Genomic DNA, 10,108 nt, shown 5'->3' with positions numbered 1-10,108 from the left:
CTTGCCACCGGCGCGGGGCTTTGCGGCACACGCAGTAGATAAGGGACTCGGCCCGCGCACCGCAACATCTCTGCATACCAACCTTCAACCTTCCCCCGAAGGACGAAGACATCGACGCACTCTCTCTCTCTCTCTCTCTCTCGTGCCGCCTGGGCCTTGCGCGCCATCCCATCGCCTCAGGCCGAGCCATGACGACGTGTCCCCCCAACGAATAACCCGCACCCCTTCCGGACCACGATGGCCGCCTTCGCGAGGAGCCCGGACATGTACAACGCCGGCCAGAACCATGACATAATACGCGACGGCCGTGTCGCGTCCCCGCCGGGCGCCCTTGACGGCTCGGACCCCGAGCCCGTCGACATCACCGCCTGGCAGAAGATGCTCTCGGCCACCTCGGGGAGCCTGTTGACCGCCCTGCTAGGTATGTCGCACGTCCGCACGTCCGCACGCACGCACGCACCACTGTCAGCCAGGACGGCCCCGAGAGAAAGATGCTGACTCTGCTCCGCCAGCTACTCCCCTTGACGTCGTCCGCGTCCGATGGCAATCCCAGAATGTCACCCAGCCGCCGCGAAACTTCACAAAGCTGGCCCTGCCCTCCAACCTCCCCTTCCGCCAAACCGACCTCGGCGTCACCGCCTGCTGCCGCGAGGTCTTCTTCTCCACCAACACCTCCGAGGCGTGCTTCCTCGGGCCGCGCCCGCTCGGCGCCGCCAAGCTCGCCGGCGCCACGGCCGCAACCGCAGCGTCTTCGGCCGCCGCCGCGACCGCGCCGAACCCCATCACCTGCGCCGTCCAGCAAGCCCAGCAGCGCGTCTTCACATCCACCTTTGACGGCCTCCGCAAGATCGCCCGCAACGAAGGCGTCACCACGCTCTGGCGCGGCCTGTCGCCCACCCTGATCATGGCCATCCCCGCCAACATCATCTACTTCACCGGCTACGAGTGGCTCCGCTTCAACCGCGCGAGCCCCGTCGCCCGCGCCGTGCCCGACGACTACGCCGCCCTCGTCGCCGGGTCCGCCGCCCGCGTGCTCGCCGCCACCGCCGTCTCCCCCATCGAGCTGTTCCGCACCCGCCTCCAGGCCCTGCGCGGCGACCACGGAAACCACCTCGTCGCCACGTTCCGCGGGGTCCGCGACATGGTCGCCGCCCACGGCTACCGCTCGCTCTGGCGCGGCCTCACGCTCACCCTGTGGCGCGACGTGCCCTTCTCGGGCATGTACTGGTGGGGGTACGAGACGATCCGCGGCCGGCTGGCCGACGCGCGCGCCCGCCGGCGCGAGGCCGAGCTCGGCGCCAATCTGGACTCGGATCTCGAGCGGGGAAGGGCGAGGGAGGCGACCGGGGAGGACCGCGCTCGCCGCTGCTCTCGCAGCGGCGCCGCCGAAAACCACGCCGACACCTTCGCCGACAGCTTCATCGCCGGCGCCGCCTCGGGCGGGTTCGCCAGCGTCGTCACCATGCCCTTCGACGTGGGCAAGACGCGCACCCAGGTGTTCCGGGACTCGCCCCAGGCTTCTTCTTCTTCCTTCTCTTCCGCATCCGCATCCGCGTCCTCTTCCTCCTCTTCGTCCACGGCCCGTCCAACCCCGCCGTCGCCGCCCGAGCAGCGCAACATGGTCCGCCTCCTCTGGCACATCTTCCGCACCGAAGGCCTCCCGGGCCTGTTCCGGGGCTGCGTCCCGCGCACCCTGCGCGTGGCCCCCGCGTGCGCCATCATGATCAGCAGCTACGAGGTCGGCAAGCGCGTGTTCCGCGGCGCCAACGAGCGGGCGCTGGCCGAGCGGCGGCTTGCCGCTGCTTCTGCTGCTTCCGGGGAGGAGGCGGAAAACGGGCATGGACGTCATCACCACGAGCACGGCCACATGCTGTCCGCCGAGGAGGCCGCCGCGCCCGGGGCGGCGGGGGATGAGCCTTGATTTTTTTTTTTTTCATCTTGTTTTTTTGCTAACGTTCAGGGTGGGGGCCGTGCTTCAGAGGCAAGGGGAGAAGGAGGAAGGAGGAGGAGGGGGGGGGGTCTAGATGGATGGTGTGAACCGCTTGTGCTTAGACAACTTTTTTTTTCCTTTCTTGCTCCGGGGAGGCCATTTCTTTGCGTCGTCGTCGTTGGCAGGCGTTTTGCGGATCGTGCCGGTCGGGTTGTCATTTTCATCGGAGAGATATCTTGCGAGGACCATGAAAGGCATTGCAGGCGGGCAGGCAGGCGTATTTTTTTTTTTTTTTTTGGGGGGGGGGGGGGGGAGGGGGGGCGTTCATCTGGCATCTGGAAGCCGGCTGTATTCACTGTACTGTACTGTGCTATTCTGTACTTTAGTTAGACATGCTTCCCTTTCGTCTTTGCGGGATGGCATTCAACACGAGGGGGGGAGGAAGGGAGACAAACCAGCAAAAAGAAACCATCTCGACTCATGATGTTCTGGCCGCGAGGCTGATGGGGACGAAAAAAAAGGACAAAGTGGGTGAGAAAAAGGAAGCCAAAAAGAGACAAGCCGTTGTTTATGAAGGAGGTCTGCCTCACTTGGTTGAGAACTGGTTGAGAAAAGGGTCGGTGGGTGTGCGGTAGATGCAGTGAACTCGGCTTCAAGAGGGGGAGAAAAAAAGGTCGTAGCATCGTGTTGAATGAAAAGAAAGTGCATATTATAGTATCTTGGTGTTATCTCTCGTTGTCACTGACGACACAGGCTGGCTGGTGGGTGGTACGTGGCCAACTTGGACCAAAATCTGCAAGGCTTTTCTTTCTAATAGTGGTGGTATCATAGGCGGGGGAAGGCCGACAAGACGCCAGAAGCATGAAACAAAACGAAACGACCAAGAGGAAAGCCCAGAAGGGGCCGGCAAAAGAGGAAGCAAACGTTCAAGCAAAATGGTATCAAATCGAAAACAAAAAAGTCCCAACCACAACAACCACAGCAAACATCAAAGGGGGGGTGCGGCCACCACTTCTCTCTCTTACCCCTCTACTTTCCCCCCATCCTCAGCTACCCTCTCTTCCCTCCTCCATCCCTTACCCTTTCTCCCTTCTCTCCTGCCCCCCTCCAACATCCAAGAAACAGATAGAGATCGATCAACAAGCGTCGGAGCATGGCATGTGGGGTATTCCTGGCCGGGGGCCCGGGGGGGGGGGGGGTGTCAACCGCTGCCGATCTCCTCAAGGGGAACAAGAATAGACTTTGTCTCGTCGTGTGTTTCGCCGCCCTCTCGATGATTTCTTTCATCCTCCCTCCCCTTCGTCCTTTTCATCTTTGTTCCGGTCGTTCCTCCCTTGAATCCCCACGTCGATCAAGGGATATCAAAGTAGAAAAGAAGAAACAGGCAAGGAGATGCCGCAGGGAGGGGGGTTGGTCGAAAACCCATGGCGAAAAGAAGGAAAAAAAAAGATGAATGCCTCCCATGTGTCGAAGCAAGCGTGCGCATGAGGAGGTCCTTGTCTGCCCTCGGCCAGCTGTCATGCTATAATCCTCCTTCTGTTGCTTCCCAATTCCTTCGAGAGTAGGTTCTGTTGTTTCGTCTGTCGTCGCTCGGTATATTGGAGCATTTCGTCTCGGATCCCGCCCCCGCCATCACCAGGGCAGGATCCAGCAAGCCCGGTGAAAAAGAAAGAGAGAGAAAAGCGAGGATCGGAAAGGTGATGAAGTCAGCCCCGGACCTTACGCAGATGATGGCTGCGGGCCTGCACCCTGCCTGCCGGAAGCCAGCGCGGCGACGCGGCCCTTGATGCGAGCGACACGGGACTCGATGTCTTCATCCTCTTCCTCAGCTGTTGCGGTGCGGGATCAACAGTGTTAGCCATCTTGCTTGTGCGCAAATGTCAAAGGGTGACCGAGTGGGGACCGGGGGAGCAGGCGGGGTGCGAACTTGAGAAGAAAAGAGAATCAATTAAGAAGGAAGCTACCGACGCAGGGGCGGCGGCGGGCCCGTGTACGGCCCGTTGGCGTTGGGAAGGCCCTCGGCATTGGCGGTGAGGGCGGCGACGCGAGCCTTGATGCGCGCGACGCGGGACTCGATGGCTATTATCGCGTCGATCGTTAGCTGCTGTTTGTCGTCTTTCCTAAATCTCGCACCGAGAGTTATCAGGTCGGGGGAAGAACGTACTCTCCTCGCTGCTGCTCTCATCCCCGAGCAGGCTGCCGTTCGAGTGCCTGGCAGGGTTCGTGGTCGGCGAGGTCTGGGCCGCCTGGCGCTGCGCAGCGCGCTCGGCGGCGTTCTTGCGGATCTGGGCCCAGCGGTCCTGCGGGATGCCGGTGCGAGCGGCGATGTTGTTGCTGCTGTTATTGTTATTGCCCTGGACCGCGGCCGCGAGGGCCGCCGCCCGGGCAGCGACCGAAGGGGCCGGGGCGGGCTTCCTTGTCGTCGTCGTCGTCGTCGTCGTCGCCGCCGCCGACGCCTCCTCAGCAGCACCAGCAGCAGAGGCAGGAGCATTCTTCGCGGGCGCGGCGGGAGCCGGAGTCTCGGCAACGCGCGGCGAGCGCCTAGCAATGGGCGGGGGGACGGCATCGTCTTCATCATCGTCGTTGTCATACGGGACGAAGGCGGGCTGGTCGAGCAGCGGACCCTGGTTGAAGCGCGAGAACTCCTCCTTGGGGACCTCGTCGGCGACGTTGGTCGGAGAGGCGGCGGCGGAGCGCGCAACGGGGGCCGGGGCCGGGGCCGGGGCCGGGGCGGTGGCTTGCGTGGGGGAGGCAACGGGGGTCTTTTGAGCGGCCGCAGCGCGAGCCGGGGCCTTGGGCGGCGGAGCAGGCTGCTCCTGTGGCGGGGTCGTGGTTTCCTGGGGCGGCGCCGGCTTGGGCTCTTCGACGGGCTTTTGCTGAGCGGGGGCGGGCTCGGGGGTCTCGGAGCGCTTGTTGTCCGCCTCGGCCATGGCACGGAGCTGCTCGGCAGCGTTGTCAGGGACCTTGGACCCTCTGTTCTTGCGGCTAAAGATCTTCATCAGGCCGGTGGAGCCGCTCTGCTTGGGCTGGTCCTTGTGGAGCTTCTTTTGCTTCCTGTCCGGGCTCGCGTCGGGGGCGGGCGAGGCCATGGTCTCGCGAGCGAGCTCGACGCTCTTCTTGGAATCCTTGGGCAGCGGCACGGGGCTGGTGGCGCGGTCCCTGGCGGGCTCGGGCTGGTGGTCCTCCTGGGCCGGGGCCGGGGCCGGGGCCACCGGCGTCTCGCTGCGCGGCGCAGAAGGCGTCGTGGTCGCCGCCTCCGGGGTCGGCTTCGGGGGCAGATCCGGACGAGGCTCCTTGTCGGTGGCCACGCTCGGGGTGTGGCCGTTGGCGAGCGACGTCGTGCTCCAGCCCGGACCGCGGCCGGCGTTGGAGTCGGCAAGGTAGGCCTCGCGGATCGCCTCCCGATCGTACTTCTTGGCCCACTTGACCGCCGGGGACGCCTCGCTCAGGATCGTCGACTGCAGGGTGAAGACGCTGTTGGTCTTCTCGTTCAGGTAGTCGGTCGCATCCTTCCTGCCCCTCCGCTCGTACGGCGGCTGGGTCGTCGTCTTTTGCTGCTCCTGCCGCTGCAGCTGCAGCGCGGCGGCCTGGATCTTGGCCTGCTGGTCGGGGCCGATGCTGGTCTTGCTGACGCCGATGGTGGCGGCGTTGGACTTGAGATCGGCGCCCCGCGTTTCCAGGGCGTGCTTCCCGACCGACTTCCTGCGGTTAACCTTGCCGCGACGGGTCCAGCTGAACAGGCCCTTCTTCTCGGCGATGTAGGCACCCTCCTCGGGATCGGCCGCGGCCCCCTTGACGATCTCCTCCATGACCAGCCAGCGGCCGACCTGGATGTTGGTTTCGACCACGGCGCAGCGGCCAAAGGCAGCCTTGCGCTCGGGCGTCTCCTCGGGGCCCAGGCTGCTCATCCAGACCCACCAGAAGGCATCGTCAAGGTCGAAGCGGGTGATGCTGGCGAGCTCGCCGGGCTCGAGCTGCTGGTCGCTCTCGAGCCTCGGCTTGTGCGACTGCGAGCTCTGCTGCCGAACGACGCCCGTGTCGATGGGGGGGAGGACCTTGTCGGGCGGCAGCAGCATGTTGGCGGTGCCTTGGTCGTCGGCGCCGAAGCCCGACGAGAGGAAGTCGGCCCACGAAGGCGTGGTCGGGCGGCCTAGATCGACCGTCGCCGACGCGGCGGCGCTTCTGAGCCCCTGGGGCTGCTGCTGCTGCTGCAGCGGCAGCAGCGGCTGGCGGGGTCGTTGGGCGAGCAGGGAATCATCGTCGAGGGAATCCTCCTCGAGGGCGGTCGCGAAGCCGATGTCTTCGAAGCGCGACCACGAGGCGTCGCGGAGCCCCGTCGAATACTTGGAGCTCGAGACGGCCTGAGACTGGTTCGCGGCCGAGATGGCCTTCAGAACGCGGCGGCACTCCTCGGTCAGGGCCTGGACGGGGTCTTCGTACTCGGACCACTGCTTGAGGGCGACGTCCTCTTCCCGGTACTGGAAATGCCGGGCCCTCCGGAGCAGGGCGAACGGGGTGGGCGACACGGTGTCGACGATCATAGCCACGCGGTGCGTCGAGGTCTGAAGGAGGATCGGCTTCTGGGGCGGGTACTCGGTTTCTTGCAGCAGCTTCTGGAGCGACATGGGCAGCATGGAGATGCCGCCGACGACGGGCTCGGGCGCCAAAGACCGGAGGTAGGCGAAGAACAGGTGGCTCGTCGCGTCGGCCGCGCTATTCCTATCGGTTAGCCGGATCGGCGAGGACAAGACGCGTCTCCTCACAAGGACAGGAAAAAACAAAAAGAAAACTTGCCTGAGCCAGGTTTTGTATCCGCCCTCAAACCCATTGCCGGCGTCGGTGTGCTCAAAGGCCCACCAGGCGGCCATGCGCGACAGCTTGCGTCCTCCAAAGCCGTTGGACTTGCTATGCGCGGCAACGGCGGATAGGAGGTCGAAGAAGTCAAAGATGATCTTGGACTTGTGCTCGCTGTCCACGCTGAGGGGGATGAAGGTTTTGAACGAGTCCCTGGCCATCTGGGAGTCTGCAGGCGGTCGTCAGCATCGCCCATCTCCCCGGGAACCCCCTCTCCGCTGAACCGCGTCCCTCTCTCTCTTTTTCATCTTACCTTGTTCTCCCACCTTGAACAGCTCGTACGAGTCCCAGCCGACGACGCCGCCCTGGAGCCTGCTCCAGCACCACTTGATAACCCCTGCGATGACCTGGAGAGCGAGGCGGCAACGCATTAGCACATGCGCCGGACCATGATTTCATGACGCGTGCGTCTGTCGGCGGCCAGCCTGGCATTCGTCCAGGAAGGGATGATGCATGCACGCGCCGCTCATATACGTCGCGTCAAGAGGGCGGAAGGGGGAACGAATCGTACCATGGGCTCCGTCATGCGAAGCTCCTGGGCTAGCGCCTCGCCGCGAAGGGCGACGCCGGCGCCGTCCTTGCCATCGAAGAAGTGTCGGATAAAGGTGCGGACCCCGCTAGGATCAGAGGTCGGACGGAAGGGCAGCAGGAGGAACGGTAGCTCGATGCCTGCAGAATGCCGTTAGCGTTTGGCGTGTTGGTGGTGGTGGTGGTGGTGGTGGTGGTGGTGACACAGCGGCGCGACCCGGTCTCTGTCCTCTCTCTCCTGGTGCGCTCCGGCAGCAAGTGCCGAGGAATGCAAGAGGATGGGTGGGTGGATGCAGCGCATGGCGGCGCAGCCACCAAGCAGAGACCAAGCAGACCAAGCAGAGACGGATTGTTTTTGCGTGTATATGTGTTGATGTCATACCTCGAGATTTGAGCTCCTCGGTTCCGAGGCGAATCAGCTCCTGCACCTCCTCGGGTTCAACCGACTTGCGTGCGTACGCGTCTTCCCATCGCGGCTTCGTGGGCTGCTGGTCGATGAGGTCATCGAGGGCGTTCTTCTTGGACTTTTTGCCGTCCTTCCCCTTGAGACGGGAGAAGAGGCTCGGCATGGTTTTTTTGTTGTTGTTGTTGTTGTTGTTGTCGTCGCTGTGGGATTGAGACGATCGACGATCGACGGTGGACGGTGGGCGGTGGGCGGTGTGGTGGATTGGTTGTGGAACGCAATGGCTGACGATTATAATACAAGGGGAATTCTTCAACAATTGAGACCCAGTCCGTCGCGTGCGAATCCGGGTCGTCGAGTGCGGGTTTCAGTCAGGTTGCCGAAAGAGGGGAGAGGGAGGGGGGGGCGTGGGAATTATTTTTAGGCCATGCAATGGGTCGCAAAGAAAAGAACAACAAAAAAACCCCCAAAGGTTGACAAGGAAAGCAAGAGGGGAAGAAGACAACAGAAAGAGGAAAAAAAAAAAAAAAATCAAGATTTCTTTCGGCCAGGCGCGGGAGGAGAGAGCTTGGGGGAGCAGGCGACGGTCGCGGGCGATCCAACGATTGATTGGGTCGCCGAGGGTGGCCGTCTGGTCGCACGCAGTAACGTTTAGCGTCTTTGGGTTTGGTTCAGGTCGGTCTTGTTGGAAATGCGGTCATGGGGTCAGGAGGGGACAAAACAAGATGCCATTGGGCATCGAAGAAGGTAGCAATGGTAGCAATGGGCGAAAAAAAAAGGTCGAGATGTGACCCCTCCCTTCGTGGTGGTGAGAAATGGAAGGGGAAAAAAAAACACACAGATGGGAGAAAAAGATGAACAGAGGGTCACGGTCCCCATGGATTCGAAACGGCACTGACAGCGGGCGGTGTCATCCATGGATTCATCGTCGGCACGTCGGGCGGGCGAGCCATTCCCGTCGCGGGTCCTGTCACTCGTCAGGGGCTCGGCGACGCATCCACCAACCACCACCAGCGCCTCAGCCCGCCCAGGAAATTGGATCAATGGCCATTTCCTTGGTTGTCTCCGACGCTCCCCCCCGGGCAGGTCAGGTGCCGCCCTTCTTCACATTGGCTCCCGTCTCATGGGCGCACATCGGCACACATTGGCACACATTGGCCTGTTCGGGGCCGGGCTTGGCCGCAATCAGCGACAATCAGAACACACCTGGGCCTTCGGGCTGGATTGGGCTTAAACCATGCGCCGGGGGGGGCCTTGGAAGATTATCATGACCTCCATGAACCACTCCAGGTGATGGAGCGCCTCCATCGGGGTGCCGGTGCGGGAAAACGCAACGGGGCCATTCTGATGCTGAACGGTTGAAATGAAGGGGATGAGGGGGGGGGGCAGCACCCCAAGGCTATACGCGCCTTCAAATATCGTTGCGTTGTGCTCCCGGCTGTATGTATAACTGGCATGATTGTAACTAGTTATTACTGTGCACGCTCGCTCCTCTGTGCCCAAGACGCTGCTGGAGATGCAAGGCGAGCGAGTCCATTTTGCTCTTTCTGCTGTGTACGCAGTACGCAGTAGTCATCTTTCAACAGACCACGGTCGGTCAGGCCAGGTCGGGTCGGGCGATGGGTCCCGGGACCGGCCAAGGCGGGGAGAATCAATCGTCAACGCAGGGCTTGGGGTCTTTTGATTCTCTGACGTCTGCCAGGGTTGCTTGCCCATCCTGAGGCCGGTGGAGCGCGGAGCCGGGAGGGAAGAAGAGGCCCTTAGGTGCAATGACGATGGTCTCGCCCGCCGTCGTCAGGGGCCGTGGTCAAGGACCCATCCCGACCTGAGCCTGTGTCTCCACGGGCATTTCGTGCACCTTGTTTCGGAACGCGCCCCCCACTATTGTTTCTCCAACATTGACATGATTGCTTTCGGAGGGGGATCCCTTCTCGCGCCGGGCAGGGCGGCAGCGGCCACGGTCGGTTTCTCCTTTCAGGACCCCTTTGGCAATCAACGTCTACTGCGTACTTTACCATCTACGTACCGTCTAGGTACCGTCTAGGTACCGCCTAGGCAGTTACCGTCTCAAACCGTACCAAACCACCTCCCCCACGAGGTGACTTCGGGCACGGCATTGGCATCTCTCTCTCTCGCTCATACGCGCGCGCTGGGCTGAGGTCCGGGTTGCATCAGGGCTCCTGTCCCGCTGCCGCCGCCGCTCAGCCAACGACGACGCCACTTCCAAGCCGTACTGTGTAACTACTGCGTACCCAGGAAATGCGACCCTGAATTCTCCCCTCCCCCCAGACAGGTCGCGTCGCGTCTTGTTCACACGCTCCAATCCCATGAGATCCCGACCCCGCGTCTCACAAAGTGCGGAACTGGGCACGCTCCCCCCCTCCAAGGGCCTC

At 62.7% G+C, this 10,108-nt stretch overlaps 2 protein-coding genes across 2 annotated transcripts; one reads left to right on the top strand and one right to left on the bottom strand.

The window, feature by feature from the left end:
- Positions 1-237: 237 nt before the first annotated feature.
- On the top strand, positions 238-1,921 carry VTJ83DRAFT_2389 (uncharacterized protein; the record flags this gene model as incomplete). The annotated part of the gene is made up of 2 exons (XM_071008653.1): positions 238-421; positions 513-1,921. The coding sequence occupies 2 exons, from the start codon at positions 238-240 to the stop codon at positions 1,919-1,921; spliced, it is 1,593 nt and encodes a 530-aa protein (XP_070868929.1).
- A 1,728-nt stretch (positions 1,922-3,649) lies between these two features.
- On the bottom strand, positions 3,650-7,881 carry VTJ83DRAFT_2388 (uncharacterized protein; the record flags this gene model as incomplete). Its single annotated transcript, XM_071008652.1, has 7 exons — positions 3,650-3,759; positions 3,899-4,009; positions 4,095-6,643; positions 6,725-6,953; positions 7,038-7,131; positions 7,296-7,453; positions 7,695-7,881. The coding sequence occupies 7 exons, from the start codon at positions 7,879-7,881 to the stop codon at positions 3,650-3,652; spliced, it is 3,438 nt and encodes a 1,145-aa protein (XP_070868928.1).
- Positions 7,882-10,108: the final 2,227 nt, after the last annotated feature.

This window comes from Remersonia thermophila, chromosome 2, assembly GCF_042764415.1.
Source record: "Remersonia thermophila strain ATCC 22073 chromosome 2, whole genome shotgun sequence".
NCBI classification, from domain to species: Eukaryota; Fungi; Ascomycota; class Sordariomycetes; order Sordariales; family Chaetomiaceae; genus Remersonia; species Remersonia thermophila.
This window is presented reverse-complemented; position numbering and strand designations above follow the sequence as displayed.